Source organism: Lithobates pipiens, unplaced genomic scaffold, assembly GCF_037356315.1.
Source record: "Lithobates pipiens isolate NorthernLeopardFrog02 unplaced genomic scaffold, aLitPip1_a1.2 Scaffold_18, whole genome shotgun sequence".
Taxonomy (NCBI): domain Eukaryota; kingdom Metazoa; phylum Chordata; class Amphibia; order Anura; family Ranidae; genus Lithobates; species Lithobates pipiens.
This window is the reverse complement of record NW_027507758.1, coordinates 214,609,511-214,628,870: the sequence shown is the minus strand read 5'-3', so window position 1 is coordinate 214,628,870 and position 19,360 is coordinate 214,609,511. Positions and strand designations below refer to the sequence as shown.

Here is a 19,360-nt window from a genome sequence, read left to right as displayed (position 1 = left end):
TTGCAGCCAGTGTGCCCCATTGCAGCCCATTGCAGCCAGTGTGTCCCATTGCAGCCAGTGTGTCCCATTGCAGCCAGTGTGCCATTTTTCAGCCAGCCTGTGCACTGTGTGTTTGTGTTTGATCACAGCGCCGGGAACATCACAGCTTTCATTTCAATAGCTGTGTGTTCCCGGCCGCGCGCCGTCACACGCAGCCCCTCCCCCTTGTCCGGGCACTTTGATAGACAGATCATCCGTCCAATCCTGCGGATGATCTGTCTATCTAAGTGCCCGGACAAGGGGGAGGGGCTGCGTGTGACGGCGCGCGGCCGGGAACACACAGCTATTGAAATGAAAGCTGTGATGTTCCCGCCGCTGTGATCAAACAGGCGGCGGCGGCGGCTCTCCTGCGCTATACACCCCCCATGATGGGCATCACCAGGGGGCGGGGGGCGGAGCCCCGCCCCCACCCAGGCCACGCCCCATTTCCGGCTCCATTATCGGCCGTTTTTCTCTTTCGGCAAATTGCCGAAAAGGGCATTTTCGGCCGATATGTTTCGGCGTCCGAAATTTCGGTGCATCACTAATTCCTAGTGTTCCTAGTGATCAGGACATCGATCTCTCTGTACTCCAAGTCAATCCACTCCCCACAGTTAGAAACACCTCCTTAGGGCACACTTAACCCCTTTATGGCCCTCTAGTGTTAACCCCTTCCCTGCCAGTGTCATTTATACATTGATCAGTGGCTATTTTTAGCTCTGATCACTGTAATAATGTCACTGGTCCCAAAAAAGTGTCAAAAGTGTCCGATCTGTCCGCTGCCATGCCATAGTCCCACTAAAAATCACTGATCACCGCCATTACTAGTAATAAAAATAATAAGAAGAAGAATGCCATAAGTCTATCCCCTATTTTGTAGACGCTATATCTTTTGCATAAACTAATCAATATAAACTTATTGCAATTTTATTTACCAAAAATATGTAAAATAATTGGCCTAAACTGATGAAGAAATGTATTTCTTATTGCATTTTTGGGGGAATATTTATTATAGCAAAAAAAGGAAAAAAATATAGTTTTTTTTTTTCGAAATTGTCGGTCTTTTTTTGGTTATAGCGCAAAAAGAAAAAAGGCAGAGGTCATCAAATACCACCAAAAGAAAGCTCTATTTGTGGGAAAAGAAAGTACATCGATTTTGTTTGGGAACAGCCTTGTACGACCGCGCAACTGTCAGTTAAAGTGACACAGTGCTGTATCGCAAAATATGGCCTGGACATTAAGGGGGTAAATCCTTCCAGTCCTTAAAGGAGAAATCCAGCTGAAGCTCGTTTGGCTGGGCTTCTCCTATGGGTCACAGGAGTGCAATTTGTTTTGCACTCCTATGATCCGTTTTCAGCAGAGAGCGGTCAGAAGTCCGCTCTCTGCTGACATCAAAGGAATCAGTCCAGGCACCACGTCATCACGACCAGGGCAGGACTTAGGGTGGTGGGGCCCCCTGGGCTTGAGTCACTTTCGGGCCCTACCTTCTATACATTACCGTATTTATCGGTGTATGACACGCACCCCAAGTTTAGGAGGGAATTTTAAGGAACAAAACATTTAGGAAGGAAGTTTAACGAAAAAAACTTACATTTAAACGCCCATCAATGCAGCCTTATCAGTGTCCATCTGCAGCCTTGCCCATCCATCTGCAGCCTTGTCCAGTGTCATTGTAGCCTTTTCACTGTCATTTGCAGCCTTGTCAGTGTAGCCTTGTCATTTGCAGCCTTGGCCCAGTGTCATTTGCAGCCTTGTCATTGCAGTCTTGAAGTTTAAAAATACACAGTCCTGTGTATCTCGGCGGCTCTCGGGTCCTCTTGGCGGCTCTCAGTGGCTCTCGGGTCCTCTCGGCGGCTCTCAGTCCTCTTGGCTGCTCTTGGCAGCTCTTGGCCGTTCTAGGGTCCTCCCGGCGGCTCTCGGGTCCTCTCGCAGTCCCAAGCAGAGCCGAGAGTAGCCAAGTGTACTCGGCTCAGCTCGGCTCACAGTCATACCCAGTCCCTGTGTTATGTCCATCATAGGGCATGACTGGGCGTGACTGTGAGTGGAGCCGAACTGAGTACACTCGGCTATGTATCTCGGTGGGGCCCGCGGGGCCCCCTATTGGGCGGGGCCCAGTCAAGCCCAATGGTAAGTCCTGCCCTGATCACGACAATAAAGTCTGGATCTGAGGTGCCTGGACTAATACCTGTTTCAGCCTCTCAGCGAGCAGCTGGGAACATGAGACAGCTGCTCCCGCTCCTCCACAGCTCCTTGCTCCAGTGAGAGCGGGAGCTGTGAGAATCACGTCATCGGCGATGTTCGATCGCTCGGTTCTCAGTGCAGAGGAGCCGGGGGGACAGATGTGTTGCATCCACCTAGATAAATATGAATCTGGAAAAAAAAAAAAAAAAAAAAAAAACACATACTTCTCTTTTAAGTGGTTAAGGGAGATCTATACAAAAAAATGATGGGAGAAAAAAAAAAGAAAAAAAAAAGAATTTCGCACCATTAGTGGGCTGCAGCAACAGCCGATTTTCGTGCGGAAATCAAATTTGAGGAATCGGACATGTTGGAAATTTTTTGAAAAACATGATTTTCTAATCAATGATGGGAGAATCGTGCGAGAAATGTAATAAGAAAAAGAATGCGCACGTGCAAGAAAAGAAAATTTACGGAGAGAAAAAAAGATGCACGGCCACGAATTTTTTTTTCTGTAGTAACATGAGGAGAAATTGAGGGATTGGTCGGTCAAATTGCGAAAACCAATGGTGGCACCATCGGATCACAAAAATGAATATTATGAATAATGTACTACTGTGCCTGCAGCTCCACTACTAGGATTTCTAATAAGTAAACACCAGAGCAAGTTAGTAACACATTATCAGGGGAGAGAGCTGCTAGTCCTTGTTTATCTGCATTCAGTCCTAGAAGAAGTGGATTCAAAATTGATCTTTTTAATAAAACTCCGACTTTTTTGTTTTTAAACAAGGAAGCCTGTAATGCGCCAATAACAATTTAGATACCAATCAATCCTGAAACTTCCTGGTCCCAGCTCCCACCCGGACTGCACATCAGGATGACGTAGCAGATGTTTTATTTGTGTTATATACCTCCCCCCGTATGTTGTCTCTCCGCCTACCTGTGACTTCTCCTCTGCTCTGCAGTGTGACCGTTAGAACCAACAGGGTTGCTGGATAAGGAGCTGCCTCCCATCTCATAGGAGACTTTGATAAAGAAGGAACCATGGCTGTCTGCCTGCTGGCGATGATCTACCTGTGTCTTCACATCTGTGTGATCACCGGCCATATCGGGAGCACTCCATGGACAGCGGAGAAAGTGAGTGGGCACTTTATTCAGTGTACAGTGTGAGCTGCAACATGTGACTTTTCTAGATTCTTCTTTTCACACACAATCCACATCCTGGTGGGCTCCGCTCCTTTTCTCTATGAAGGGAGGTCTCTTCCAGTGTACTTGTAATACCTGGCAGAACTTGGCAACGTTGTATACATTTACATGTATAAGCAAGCAGTTTAAATTGGGTTTTGTGGTTCACCATAAGTGCCAGCTGTTTTATTTTCCCCATGCTCTCTTTGGATAGGATGTTCCATGATTATTGTTATATTTAGGCACAACATCCTCCAAGTCTGCCTCAGTGTACATTCACTTCCTGTAGGACGTCTTACTGGTGGAACAAGTTATTGCATCAAATAGTGTTTGCTTGTTTTCATGTCAAATGATGATCACGTTTATTGTAGAAATGACTGTTTTCTGAATCCATGGACCCTGATTGGATAGTCCATGGTATTAAATCAAAAAGCAAACATTTGTTATATTGCAGTTTACCAATTAGTTACATAGTTAGGTTGAAAAAAGACACAAGCCCATCCAGTTCAACCACAAAAAGAATAATATCATACAATCCCATATACCCAATTCTATACCCACAGTTGATCCAGAGGAAGGCAAAAAAAAAAAAAAACCCCAGCAGAGCATAATCCAATTTGCTAAAGCAGGGGAAAAAATTCCTTCCTGATCCCCCTGAGAGGCAATCAGATTTCCCCCGGATCAACCTTACCCATAAATGTTAGTACTCAGTTATATTATGTACAATACTTATATTTGGTGGCTGTATTTGTCTTCCTTTTTAGAATACTTGCACACTGTACTGATGTATAAGCACGTGTGTATTTGTGCATATCGGTGTGTACACAAGCGTAGAAATTAACCACTTTAATACCGGGAACTTTCCCCCTTTCCTGCATAGCCCAATTTTCAGTTTTCAGCGCTGTCACCCTTTGAATGAAAATTGCGCGGTCATGCTACGCTGTACCCAAACAACATTTTTTATAATTTTCTTCCCACAAATAGAGCTTTCTTTTGGTGATATTTGATGACCACTGGGTTTTTTATTTTTTGCTAAACAAATTAAAAAAGACCAACATTTTTGAAAATTTTTTTTTAGTTTCTGTTATAACATTTTGTTTTCTGCTTCACTAATTGGCACTGATGAGGCAGCACTGATGGACACTGATGAGGTGGCACTGGTGGGCACTGATGGGGTTGCACTGATGGTCACTGATGAGGTGGCACTGATGAGGAGGCACTTATATGCAGCAGTGATAAGTGGCACTGATATGCAGCACCGATGGGCAATGATAGGTGGCACTGATAGGCAGCACTGATAGGCACTGCTAGGTGGCACTAATAGACAGCATTGATGGGTACTAATAGGTGGCACTGATGGGCACTAATAGGTGGCATTGATGGGTGGCACTGATGGGCACTAATAGATGGTACTGATAGGCATCACTGATGAGGAGGCACTGACAGTCATTACTGATGGGCACTGATTGACATTTTTGAAGGGCACTGACATGCGTTTTGGTGGGCACTGATTGGAAAGAGATTTACTGGCACTTCCTGGTTACCACTGTGATCAGCTGTGATTGGTCACAGCTGATCACGTGGTTAAGAGCCTATTCATAGGCTCTTTACCAAGACCGGACACAACACCACTGATCGCGAGCAGCCTATCCTGCTGGACCTTATATGATGCCCAGTCAGGATAATGGAGCCATATTGCAGATGTCGATCCGCAATAGGGAGGGCGGCAAGTGGTTAATAGAGAAAGTGTGGCATATGCACATATTTCTGCACACTTGCGCCTACACGCACAAAAATACTGACCGACAATGTAGATTTTTTTCCTGATTAAATGAAGCGCATGTAAACACACCTGTGTGTACAGGCACACTGAAAACAATAGTCTGCATTTATAACAGTAAAAAATGCCAGTATAATTAATGCCTCTTGTACACGGGAGTAAATCCAGCCATACATGGAATTCGGCTTGTTCAGCAGGGACTGGTAGAGATTCATACCATGTATGGGATAGCTAGTTGTACACAAGTTGATCTATTGGATTGCTGTCCAAAGGTGTCTCTCCTGCTCCTTCATCCAGACTGTAGGCAACCTAAAGCCTCATACACACGATCGGACTTTGTACAAACTTTCCCGGGGACTTTTGTACAAAGGGTGTTGGCCATAAGTTTGTATTGCATACACACGATTGGACTTTTTAGGCAACAAACATGAACGTAGTGATGTTTCAACATACTGACGACACTTCAAAAGAGGACATTCAAGTACTCCTGCTCCACCTTTGGTCAACTTCTGTATTGTTGTCTGATCTTTTGCATTGGTTCTGAGCATGCCTGTTTGTATTTTGTACAAAAGTCTGATGGTTTTGTGTACACGCGATCGGACTTTGCTCCATCAGACTTGTCAAAAAGTTTGTCCGTTCGCACAGCCAACAAAAGTCAGTGGAAAAACCAAGAAAGTTTGTCCGATGGAGCGTATACACAGTTGGATGTTGCTCCAAAACAGCTAATTTGCATGTTTGTTGTCAAAAAGTCAGATCATGTGTACGGGCCTTAAAGTGCTTGTAAACCCTTACAAACCACTTTGACCTACAGGTAAGCCTAGATTAAGGCTTACCTGTAGGTCCAAGAAATATCTCCTAAACCTTTACGGTTTAGGAGATATTTGCCTGAAGACAGGCACCGCTGTCTACGGCGCATGCGCCGTAGACAGCGGCGCGCAGGCGCACTGAGCGCGGCATTTCCAACAATGGAGCTGCCGCGCGTGTCAGCTCCCGTGCGCATGCGCGGGAGTGACGTCACCGCGGCTTCGGCAAATGACAGCGGCGGAGCTGCGAGACCCCACCAACAAGATGGATGCGCCGGACTACAGGGGACAGCGGTGACTTCGCTGGCTCCTGTGTCAGGTAAGTGACACATAATGGGCTACTATGCGATGCATAGTAGTCCATTATGCTTTGCCTTTGCAGGGAATGAAAGAGGAAGTAAACTCATCAGGGTTTACTTCCTCTTTAAGGCTAGCTGCTATAGCTGTATCCTACCTGATGGTTATGCACCCGCTAATGATTTGTTCTTTGTAAGGCCTGTGATATTTCTCCTTTTGCGAGTATAATGTTTGTTTGTTTTTTATTTATTAACCACTTGACCACTGGGCATTTAAACCCCCTTCCTAACCAGACCAATTTTTACCTTTCGGTACTCTCACAGTTTGAATGACAATTACTCAGTCATGCAACACTGTACCCATATGAAACGTTTGTCCTTTTTTTCACACAAATAGAGCTTTCTTTTGGTGATATTTAATCACCGCTGGGTTTTTCATTTTTTTCGCTATTAATCAAAAATGACTGAAAATTCAGTAAAAAATAAAATTATTTGTTTCTTTTAAAATGTATTGCAGAGTGTTTGCTGACTATTTGCAGAGTATTGGGGAGTATTGGCAGATTATTGCACAGTATGGGTAGAGTATTGCAGATTATTGACACTGAGCAGCGAGGTGGGCTCTTCACATGCAGCCCACAGCTGCTGCCATCTTTCCCCCTCTCCCCTCTCACTGTACCGATCGGTACAGAGAGGGGAGGGAGGAAGCGGCGTCATGATGTGACGCTGGTTTGTATCACGTGGTAAACGGCCACTATCAGCGGGGGCACGCGGGAGCAAGATTCTGGGAGGACGTCCATGGACGCCCTCCCTGAACAAGCCGACCGTACTGTAGCCGTCTTACAGCTATGGCCCGATTGGCATGTGGTTAAAAGAGTTAAACAGTAATGCACTAGGCTGTTATAGAAGAAATGAGCTCCTGCGCTATTATGGAAAAATAAAATAAAACACGTCTAGATAGGTGCTGCACACATCGTATGAGTCAAACCAGTCTCATAAATAGGTAAACAATGATAATAAATAGTGGTGTTGCGCTCCCAGCATGAAAGTGTCAATAATTGGTATAGAGTGATAAATAAATAACTAAAAAAACAATAATTCATGTGATAAAACAAATCTCAAATATAAAGGGAATCGTGCTATCCGTAGAAATGCTACTATGCTAATAATAGCCCCAATATAAATATAATAAAGTGCTAAATGTGCTAAATTTTCACAGTGATCCACAAGTAATAATCACACTTAAAAATGTCAATAAAAAAAATTATAAATAAATACACATGAAGAAAAAATTAAATAATTAAATAAAAAGTGTTAATATATGAAATTGCATATATCCCGATACACAGTAACCAGTGTCACTCAAGTGAAAGTCTATATAAATAGTGAGTTAAATCCTCCAAACGACAGTGAGAAAAGCATCACACATATGTGGCAAATGAAGGAGCGATCACTTGTATACAAACCTGCGTCATGTTATGACGCCGGTTCCCCCCTTCCCACGCTGTACCGATCGGTACAGTGCAGGGGAGAGATCGATTACTCCGCAATGCCCTGCCAATACTCTGCAATGCCTTGCCAATACTCTGCAATACCCAGGCAATACTCTGCAATACTCTGCAATACCCAGCAATACCCTGCCATGCCCTGCCAATACTCTGCAAAGGCAGTGTTAGGTGGCACTAGTGGGCACTGATAGGCGGCACTGGTGGGCATGGATAGGCGGTACTGATGGCACTGATGGGCATTGATGGGTGCCACTGATGGGCGACACTGATGGGCATTGATGGACAGCAGTGATGGGCAACACTGATAGGCGACATTGATAGCCAGCACTAACTGGCATCGCTAATGGGCACTGTTTGGTGGCACTTGTGGGCAGTGGTAGGCACTGATTCCTGGCACTGGTGGGCACTGATTGGTGACACAGTTGGCGCTATATTGTAATCAGGGCACTGATGATCAGTGCCCTAATTACATGTGTAGATGTCCCCCTGTGTGGAGATGCAGCTGATCGGCTCTCCTCTCCTCACACTCTGTCATTGTGAGGCGAGGAGTGACGATAACCGGCATCTCTGTGTTTACATGTGACCGGCTGTGCTTGGACACAGCCAATGAAAAATTGGACTCGGCTCTTTACAGAGATCGGGGTCACTCTATGTTCTAGAAATGCAGTGTCCTAGCATCATATGACGGCATCCCAGAACGAATCATCGCGGCTGTTTACCATGTGATCGCTCCGTCAAATGATGGAGCGATCACTTGTAAACAAACCGACGTCATGTTATGACGCCGTTTCCTCCCTCCCCTCTCTGTACCGATCGGTACAGTGCAGGGGAGAGATCGGTGTCAGCAGCACTGTGGACTGGATCTGTAGTGCCCACAGCACTGCTCACCAACAATTAACCCTGCAATTCTCTGCCAATACTCTGCAATACTCTGCAATACCCAGCCAATACTCTGCAATACCCAGCAATACCCAACAATACCCTGCCAATACTCTGCAATGCCCTGCCAATACTCTGCAATGTCCTGCCAATACTCTGCCAATACTCTGCAATACCCAGCAATGCCCTGCCAATACTCTGCAATGCCCTGCCAACACTCTGCAATGCCCAGCAATGCACTGCCAATACTCTGTAATACCCTGCAATACCCTTCCAATACTCTGCAATACCCTGCCAATATTCTGCCATAAACTCCCATACCCAGCAATACCCAGCCATACCCTGCAATACCCAGCCATACCCTGCAATACCCAGCCATACTCGGTGATACCCTGCAATACCCAGCCATACTCAGCGATACCCAGCCATACTCGGCCATGCTCAACCATACTTGGTGATACTCTGCAATACCCGGCCATGCTTGGCCATACTTGGCCATGCTCGGCCTCTGTATGTGGCCAGGCTGTGAAAGTCTCACACATGTGGTATCGCCGTACTCAGGAGGAGTAGGAGAATCTATCTTGGGATGTCATTTTTGGTATGTACAGGCTATGTGTTAGAAATATTGTATAAATGGACAACTTTGTGTAAAAAAAAAAGAAGAAGCATTTTAACCACTTCCCGCCCGCTTGCCGTCATATGACATCCTTGAGTTTGTGGGGGAATACCTGAATGATGCCTGCAGCTACAGGCATCACTCAGATATCAGCTTTTTCAGCCGGCAATTCCCTACGTCAGAGAATGATCATAGTGGCTGTTCGCTGCCTGATCGTGCTTACGGGGGGCGAGAGGGGACACCACCGCCGCCCTCCGGTGCTTCTACTGACTCACCTCACCAATACGATCAAAGCCAGAAAAGTTTTTTATTTTTTATTTCAGGCATCCCAGTCTAGAGGTGAGATGTGGGGTCTTATTGACCCCACATCTCACTGTAAAGAGGACCTGTCATGCCATATTCCTATTACAAGGGATGTTTACATTCCTTTTAATAGGAATAAAAGTAATCAAAAAATGTATTTTTGGGTAAATAAGCGTCAAACTAAATAAATAAAGTAAAAAACAATAAAAACATTTTTTTTTTTAAAGCACCCCTGTCCCCGTGTGCTCGCATGCAGAAGCGAACGCATACTTTAGTCCCGCCCACATATGAAAAATGTGTTCAAAGCACACATGTGAGGTATCGCCGCGATCGGTAGAGCGAGCGCAATAATTTTGGCCCTAGACCTCCTCTGTAACTCAAAACATGTAACCAGTAAAAAATTTCAAAGCATTGCCTATGGGGATTTTTAAGTAGCAAAGTTTGGCGCCATTCCACAAGTGTGTAATTTTGGAGGGGGACATGTTAGGTATTGATTTACTCGGCGTAACTTCATCTTTCACATTATGCAAAAACATTGGGCTAACTTTACTGTTTTTTTTTTTTTTTTTTAAAGCACAAAACGTTATTTTTTCTTAAAAACGCGTTAGGAAAATTGCTGCGCAAATACCGTGCGAGATAAAAAGCAACAACCACCATTGTATTCTCTAGGGTCTTTGCTAAAAAATATATATAATTCTTTGGGGTTCTATGTAATTTTCTAGCAAATAAATGATGATTTTTACATGTAGGAGAGAAATGTCAGAATTGGCCTGGGTGCTGCAGAACGCCTGATGGTGCTCCCTGCATGTTGGGCCTTTGTATGTGGCCATGCTGTGTAAAAATCTCACACATGTGGTATCGCCATACTCGGGAGTAATAGCAGAATGTGTTTTGGGGTGTAATTTGTGGTATGCATATGCTGTGTGTGAGAAATAACCTGATAATATGACAATTTTGTGGGGGAAAAAAAAAGGAAAAAAAAAAATCTTGATTTTGCAAAGAATTGTGGGAAAAAAATTACAACTTCAAAAAACTCACCATGCCTCTTACTAAATACCTTAGAATGCCTTCTTTCCAAAAAGGGGTAATTTGGGGGGCATTTGTACTTTTATGGCATGTTAGGGTCTCAAGAAATGGCCATCAGTACTTCAGGTGTGATCCAATTTTCAGATATTGGCACTATAGCTTGTGGACTCTATATCTTTCACAAAGACCAAATAATTTACACCAATTTGTACTTATTTGTACCAATGATATGAAGTAGTATAAATTTTGGCCAAAATTTATGAAGAAAAATTACAAATTTGCTAAATTTTATAACAGAAACAAAGAAAAATTCATTTATTTTTACAAAATTTTCGGTCTTTTTTCTTTTATAGCACAAAAAATAAAAAACCCAGCAGTGATTAAACACCACCAAAAGAAAGCTCTATTTGTGTGAAAAAAAGTATAAAAAATTCATATAGGTACAGTGTTGCATAACTGAGTAATTGTCATTCAAAATGTGAGAGCACCGAAAGCTGAAAATTGGTCTGGTTATTGAGGGGGTTTAAGTAGTCAAGTGGTTAAACAGGGGGCCAGTTCACTGTCCCTCAGACCGTTAGAGGGCCGGACTATAGTTTAAAAAAAAAACAAAAAAACTATGAACAAACTCCTATGCACACTGCACATATACTTATTTTGAAGTGATAAAACAAAGCGGGAACAAATACAATATTTAAAATGAAGAACAAGTAAAGTTAAATGAACAAACTTACCAGTATTTCAATTTGAACTATGGGCCTGCTTTTGGCTAAAGAGATGGCCCAATCACATAGTTGCCAACTGTCCCGAATTTCGCGGGACATTCCCGCGTTTAGGACATTTGTCCCGAATTAATTTTGTCCCGGGAAATGTCCCGCGAAATTCGGTTTGTCCCGGGAAATTGAATTTCCCGTTTTTTTGCCGCCGGCCGCTAGGGGTCGTCGGCCGGCGGAGACAATGTCTCCGCCGGCCGCCATTTTTAAGAAGACCAGAAGTTGGTCTACACCTGTGGCGCCGCCCACCCCCGCTGCTAGTGTGTTACTGTTTGTGTCAGTCAGAGTGTAAAGGGCGGTGGGCGGCGCCACAGTCATCTGCGCGCGGCAACGGTGGCATCATGTCGGGGGCCAGTCAGTCTACAATGTGGATGTCGGGTCGGGGGCCAGTCGGATGTCGGGGGCCAGTGACAGACAGTCATGGTATGTGAATGTGGGGGCCAGTGTTATGTCGGGGGCCAGTGACAGTCATGGTATGTGAATGTGGGGGGCCAGTCTGCGGATGTGGGGGCCAGTGGTATGTCAGGGGCCAGTCTGTGAACGTGGGGGCCAGTCGTATGTCGGGGGCCAGTCTGTGAACGCGGGGGCCTGTCGTATGTCGGGGGCCAGTCTGTGAACGTGGGGGCCAGTCGTATGTCGGGGGCCAGTCTGTGAACGTGGGGGCCAGTCGTATGTCGGGGGCCAGTCTGTGAACGTGGGGGCCAGTCATATGTCGGGGGCCAGTCTGTGAACGTGGGGGCCAGTCTGTGAACGTGGGGGCCAGTCTGTGGATGTGGGGGGGCCAGTCTGTGGATGTGGGGGGCCAGTCTGTGGATATGGGGGTGCCAGTCTGTGGATGTGGGGGGCCAGTCTGTGGATGTGGGGGGCCAGTCTGTGGATGTGGGGGGCCGGTCTGTGCAGGATGTGGGGGGGCGGTCTGTGGATGTCAGAGGGGCACCAGATGTAAGGAGGGGCTCCGCTGATGGACACAGATGTGAGGAACATACCTCTGATGGGGCACCTGATGTAAGGACAGACTCCGCTTGGGACACCTGATGGCATCTGGTGGCAGGCAACGTGGCTAGTGACACGCTCAGGGCTCCCACTGATTCTACATTATGGTGAGTTGAATGATTTCATTTTATATTACAATGTAATAATAGAAATAATGCGCTTCAATCATCCTGACACCATAACAATCATGGCGCCGGGATGATTGAAGCGCCAACACCAGGTATTTGGAGTATCTTTATCTGCTGATTGTCAAACTCTGGAAAACACATATTGCTATTGTGGTGTAGGATCGGGGGGCTGCTGTCCCTCCTTTCCCTCTCCCCCCCTTCCCTCTCTCCACCCCCCTCCTTTCCCTCTCCATCCCGCATTCATCTCAGACTCTAACCACACCCCATCGAGCCACGCCCCATGTAAGCCACACCCACTATTTTACGTAAACTGCGCCGCATTTTTACCTTTCCCTATGCCACACCTATAAACACATGACCCCGCCCCTAATTATACCACGACTCCGCCCACTGCCAAAAAAGTGTCCCGATTTTTTTTTTACAATGTTGGCAACTATGCAATCAGTGCCCGCCTCACCATCATTGCAAGCCCCCCCTCACCATCATTGCAAGCCCCCTCACAGCCTTACTGTGCCAAACAATGTCTCACCAGTCAGTGTGTGTGCACATCGGGCATCTCCTGCTGCTGTGTCACGACTCACTGTGAAAAGTTTGGGCGTGCTGTGATAAAAGTCCCGCCATCCTCCTAGATCAGCTTGTGTGAACACTGCCTCTATCACACGAGCTGGTCTAGGAGGAGGGTGGGACTTTTATCACAGCATTGCACTCGGGGTTTCACACAGACGGCAGGGGAGCCGTTTTGCAGGCACTTTACAGATGCTATTTTTAGCCCAAAAGCGCCTGAAAAACGCACACTGTCTAACTGTTAGATTTTATGAGATGAAGGGGAAAAAAAATTAAAAAATCGGCCTAACATATCGGCCCAAAAAAATCGGCATCATCATCGGCCATCAGCTGCCACAATTTCTAAATATCGGCATTGGCCAGAGAAAAACCCATATCGGTTGACCTCTAGCCCTACATACTACTTACACCTGGACACTGCCCTTCATACTTCTTAAGGCCCATACACACTATCAGACTTTTTGACAACAAACATGCAAATTAGCTGTTTTGGAGCAACATCCGAACGTGTTTACGCTCCATCAGACAAACTTTTTTGGTTTTCATCTGACTTTTGTTGGCTGTGCGAACGGACAAAATTTCTGGCAACAAAAGTCCGATGGAGCAAAGTCTGATTGTGTGTACAGAAAACCATAGAACTTTCTGTACAAAGTACAAACAGGCATGCTCAGAACCAATGCAAAAGATCAGACAACAATACAGAAGTTGACCAAAGGTGGCGGTAAAGAGCAGAAAAACCACATGATTTGGTGAAAGTTGGCTGAAAAAGTCCTGCTGTGTGTATGCAATACAAGTTCAGGGCCGACATCCTTTGTACAAAAATCCAAGGGAAAGATTGTACAAAGTCCTATCGTGTGTATGAGGCTTTACACTTACCAGAAATCAGAGAAGATAGCCAGACCTTGAAACTAGTTAAGCAAATCAGCCTGCAGTACCAGTTCTGCTCATATGATGAACTCCAGCATTAACCTTGTGGGGGGTGACCAATTACTCTCCAGACATGCAAAAAAATCAGAATTTTTAATTGAAGCAAAATTTTAAGGTAGGATGAAGTTTATTAGGGCTGAAACAACTAATCGATTATGAAATTAATCGATTACCATTTTCATAATCGATTAATCGGCCAGTAACATGGGGTTAAAAAAAAATAAAATGAACCCTTTATAGTACAAAAAGAGCAAATAATCGCTACTGTAAATATTACTTTCACAGCTCTACAGTAAAAAAAAAAAATTAACCCCTTAAAGTAGTAATTATCTTCTTCTTCTTTTTTTTTTTTTTACTATAAAGGGCTCATTTTAATCTTTTTAGCCCCATTATGTTACTAAATGTCTTAGACCTGGTTCACATCTATATGTTTATTGGTGCTTTTTGCAGAAACGCACTACAGTTCATTTACATGGTTTCCTATGGGACACGTTCATATCTGTGCTTTTTTTCAACTGCTGCGTATTTGGAAAGCCTTTTAAAATGCAAAATGGTGCTTCTTTGGTTCAATATACTTCAACGGAGAAGCTGCAGAAAAGCATGTAATGCGTTTTTGAAGCAATTTGTGTTTTTTAATCTGCACGCAAAAAATGCAAATTGCAGTAAAATCACGTGTTCAGAAAAAAAAAATGCACAGCAAAAAGCACTGCAGAAACAGATCAAAAGCAAACTGCATAGGTGTGCACCGAGCCTTATGCTGACCACACGGATCAATTTTCAGACGAGAATATTCAGATATTATAATATTCTACCTTTGCTGAATGAAAGAATGTTTACTGACAGACTCCATGGCAGCAACGTGTGGGTTAAGTCCCGCTCCGCTAAGCCCTAGCTACTAGCGGAGTATGGAGTGGGCACTGGATATAAGCGCTGGAGGAAGCCAGGAACCTAGCCATTGGCAGGCAGGCTGCACATTTGGTCTTACAGCCCAGCTAAATAGCAGGTGACCTATTTTGCCCTGAGAAGTCTGGTGTGTTCCTTACCTTCGGCTTGGAGACGATCGTGTGGGAGCGGTGAGATTGTTCCTCTTTTTCATGGCAGCAGTTTGTGTTTGTTCCTTGCTTTGTTACTTTCTTTTCCCTTTGTTTCTCTTGTGTGTAAGATTGTAGTTACAAGCATGGCGGCTGGTTTATCCTGCTTTCCAGCCGACGCTTACTTCCTGTTTTTTCACTTGTATGATTGTTCTGCGCATGCGCGAGTGCGACGAGAGAGTGAGGCTTGGTTTGCACATGCGTGATAGTGGCAAAATGCCGCTAATCGTGCATGCGCAGTGGCGCCGCACTTGCCGTTGTTATGAGGTCACTAAGGTGCCTTATTTAAACAGGGGGAATAGCCTGCAGGCTCTGGGAATGCTTGCAGGCTATTATGCGACTTCCCCTTGTCCAGGTCCTTTTCTGTGGAGGTAGGTGGTCTTCTGGGACGAGGGGGGGTGTGTGTGTGTCTGTTGCTCTTGTCCTTACTTGTATGTCTTTGCAGCAACAATGGAAGCCTCTAGAGACATGGACTCTCCTCCACCTGTATGTGGCCAGCCCTCTCATAATAGGTACTGTCTGGTGGGGGAAGTGGGGGGGGGGGTCCTGTCTTAGTCAGTCTGTTAGAGACATGGACTCTAGAGACATGGACTCTCCTCCCCTTGTATGTTGGCAGCCCTCTCATAATAGGTACCTGTCTGGTGGGGGAAGTGGGGGGGGGGGGTCCTGTCTTAGTCAGTCTGTTATCTTTCCTTATCTATATGTCTCTTCTATCTGTCTTGCACCAGCCCATCTAGGTCAGAACAGCAACGCAGCTCTCACAGAGGAAGCGATTCTTCAAAGTCTTACCACCAGCATTCCTATTCTAAATCTAAACATCATGGCTTACCCTCAAGATCTGGGCACCATAGCGAGGATCGATCTCGCTCCTCCAAGACTCATTCCAGCCATTCAGTTGTCAGTACCTGCTGGGGATGCAGGTTGCAAGTTCCTACTGGGAAATCCCTGTGTGACCTCTGCTTTTCCAAAGCCTCTAGTGAGAGAGGGGGTACGGACCAGCAGCTAAGATCCCTTGTGGAAAAGGTGATTAAAGAATCCCTCAAGGGGGGTCGGGGCCAGCCAGACTCCTGTGCCTCAGTCACAATCACCTCAGTCACCAGTGAGGGAGTCGCAAGTTCAAGAGAACTGGGAGTCCTCTCTACCAAGTCACCCTTCGGCTGCTGCGTCAGACAGTGAATCTGAGGAAGATAGTCCCTGTGTGGGGTTTGACTTTGCCTTACTCTCCCCCTTGGTGAAGGCTATCAGAGAAGCTTTGAACTGGGAGGATGAGGTGGCTAATCCTTCCAAACAAAGGAAGTATTTTAAGCAACTTAAAAAGGAGCATCACAACTTTCCATTCCTGTCTGAGCTTGGTGAGGTCATTACGGATGAGTGGAGTAAGGTTGAGAAGAAGAATAGTATGCTTTCAAAAGTCTTAAAGTTATATCCCTTTAAGGAAGATGAGGTCAAGTATCTGGAATCGGCTCTGCTTGTGGATGCAGCGGTAATGAGACTAGTAAAGCATGTGACTCTTCCACTGGAAGATACAGTTTCATTCAAGGTTGCCTTGGATAGGCGGATTGATTCCGATTTAAAGAGAATTTACCTCACTGCTGGTATGGCCTGTAAACCAGCGTTGGCTTTAGCAGCAATGTCCAAGGCCATGGAAGTATGGACGGACAGTGTGGATGATACCCTCAGGAACATTTTGGATGAAGTCGCAAAAAGTTCTCCTATCCAGGAGTTACGGCTTGATTCGGCTTTTCTGGGGGAGGCCTCGATTGACATCATCTGCTTAGTGTCTCGGGTTATGCTTTCAGCTGTCACCACCAAACGGGCTCTTTGGCTCCGTCCCTGGCTGGCTGATCCAGCCTCAAAACAGGCATGGTGCCGTATCCCTTTTGAGGGCTCTTCCCTTTTTGGTAATAAATTGGATAATGCCATAACCCGGGCCACTGGCGGGAAGTCTGGGTTTCTCCCTCAGGATAGACACTTAAAAATGTCAGGAGCAGGCCAGGGAGGCCCGTAGCTATAGACCTGGTCAGGAATATTCCAGGTCATGGAAGTCAAGGCAGTCTTCCTTTAAGAAATCCGCCAAAAGCAGTTCGACAGGAGAGAGGGAACCGACAAAATCTTTTTGAGATTGGGCCTGCTCAGATAGGCCAGGTGGGGGCTCATCTTCTACGTTTTCGGCATGTCTGGGCGGCCTCAATCCAGGACTTCTGGACCATCAGAACAGTCTCTTCAGGCCATTCTTGGACCTTCAGCAGGTCCCCAAGACTCAGGTGTGTTCCCTCCTCCCTTCCAGCCTCAGAGGAAAAAAGGCAGATCCTGTTAGCTTACTTGAAATCTTTATTGGCTCAAGGGGCTGCCGTTCCCATGCCAGACGATCAAGGAGGGTTGGGAATTTATTCTCCTCTTTTTATGGTCCAAAAGAAAAACAGAACTTGGAGGCCATTCATAGACCTTACACATCTGAATCGTATTATCAAAAAGGAGAGGTTCAAGATGGAAAGGTTCTCAACAATACAACAATCAGTTCAGTCAGGCGATTGGATGATTTCAATAGACCTAAAGGACGCTTATTTTCATGTCCCTGTGGCAGAAGATTTTCAGCAATTTCTTTGTTTTTCCGTGGGCAAACTACATCTTCAGTTCGTATGTCTCCCGTTCAGGCTTTCAACATCCCCCCGAGTTTTCTCAAAGGTGTTGTTAGCTGTAGTGGCTCTATTGAGAACCAAAGGAATTTGTCTTCACCATTATTTTGACGATCTTCTGCTGCTAGCCCAGGACAGAGACCGTCTGTTATTACACAAGGGTCAGATTATCTCCACTCTTCAAGAATTCGGTTGGATCCTGAATCTAGAGAAGAGTCAGTTAATTCCTTCTCGGTCTCTTGTATTCCTGGGTGCCCTCTTCAATACGGTAAAGGGTACCATCTCATTACCCGAAGATAAGGTGTCGGTAATTCGGGACAGAATTCGTCCGGCTCTTTCAGTCTCCCATTTCCAGGCTCTCCAATGTCTGAGGATTATCGGCACTATGGTGGCCACGATTCCAATGGTGAAGTGGGCCCAATGGAAGATGAGACCTTTCCAAAAAAGGGTTTCTTCACCAATGGCTAGGCGACAAAACTCAGCTTATCCGGATCACATCCTCAATGAGAAGCTCTTTGCCCTGGTGGCTTCAGAGGGAGAATCTGTTCAATTGTCATTCCATTCTCCCCATCTCATGGATAGCAATAACTTCGGATGCCAGCAACAAGGGCTGGGGCGCCCACTGTTTGACGGAAGTAGCACAGGGCACCTGGGACTTCCCTTCCAGGAGGATGGTGTCGAACGTTCTAGAATTAAGGGCAGCTTTCCAGGCGCTCCTAGCATTTCGTCATCTGATCTCAGGAACCTCGGTTCTACTCAGACTAGACAACACGACGGCAGTGGCATATATAAGGTGACAAGGAGGTATTCGGAGTCTATCTCTACTTCAGGAGGTAGAGCCAATTATGTCTTGGGCTCAGAAGAACCTGGTCAACATTACAGCAAATTATGTTTCAGGGACGCAGAATGTTCAGGCAGACTTACTGTCTTGTCAAGTTTTCAGTTGGATTCTAACTTTGGGGTTCTCCTCAGAGGTCAACCTGTTTGCCTCCCCTTGCAACGAGAAGCTGGCAAGGTATTATTCCAGGTTTTGGGATCCTCAGGCTTACGGGGTAGATGCACTGATGGAACGATGGTGGTTAAACAGAGCTTACGCCTTTCCTCCAACTCCTATTATTCTACAGTTCCTGCGGACACTCAGATCAGAAGCAGTAGAAGTGATAGCTGTAGTACCTTACTGGCCCAACAGGCTATGGTTTCCACTACTAATGCTCCTCAGTGTCAGAGACCTAATTCCCTTACCTCTCAGGCCCGATCTTCTATCTCAGGGTTCGAAGCTACATCCCTGTCCGGCCCAACTATGTCAGAGCGACATGTACAGGCCCTGTCGGCTATTTACATCCCGAAAGTGGAGAACTGGTAGGTGGACTATCTGAGTTGACAGATGCTGGACCCAGGAGAATGGGCATTGCATCCGATATTCAGGTTGCTGTGCCTGAAGTGGGGCACACCAGATGTGGATCTACTGGCCTTCCATCTCAATCGGAAGGTACCAAGATTCGTGTCCAGGACAAGAGATCCATGGGCCGACATGTCAGATGCCCTGGTGGCTCCGTGGGATCAGTACCAGCTGATCTACACCTTTCCTCCACTGAAACTGTTGCCGCGTCTGATTTGCAGAGTGGAAGCCGAGGGGATCCCAGTAATACTGGTTGCCCCAGA

General features: G+C 45.8%; 1 protein-coding gene across 1 annotated transcript in view; it reads left to right on the top strand.

Annotated features, from left to right (window-relative positions):
* Positions 1-3,092: 3,092 nt before the first annotated feature.
* QPCT (glutaminyl-peptide cyclotransferase) overlaps positions 3,093-19,360 on the top strand; it is a 496,499-nt gene continuing 480,231 nt past the window's right edge. Inside the window, exon 1 of the mRNA XM_077486558.1 lies at positions 3,093-3,333. Within this exon, the coding sequence (XP_077342684.1) occupies positions 3,241-3,333 (93 nt within the window). The 5' untranslated portion in view covers positions 3,093-3,240. The remainder of the gene's footprint in view (positions 3,334-19,360) is intronic.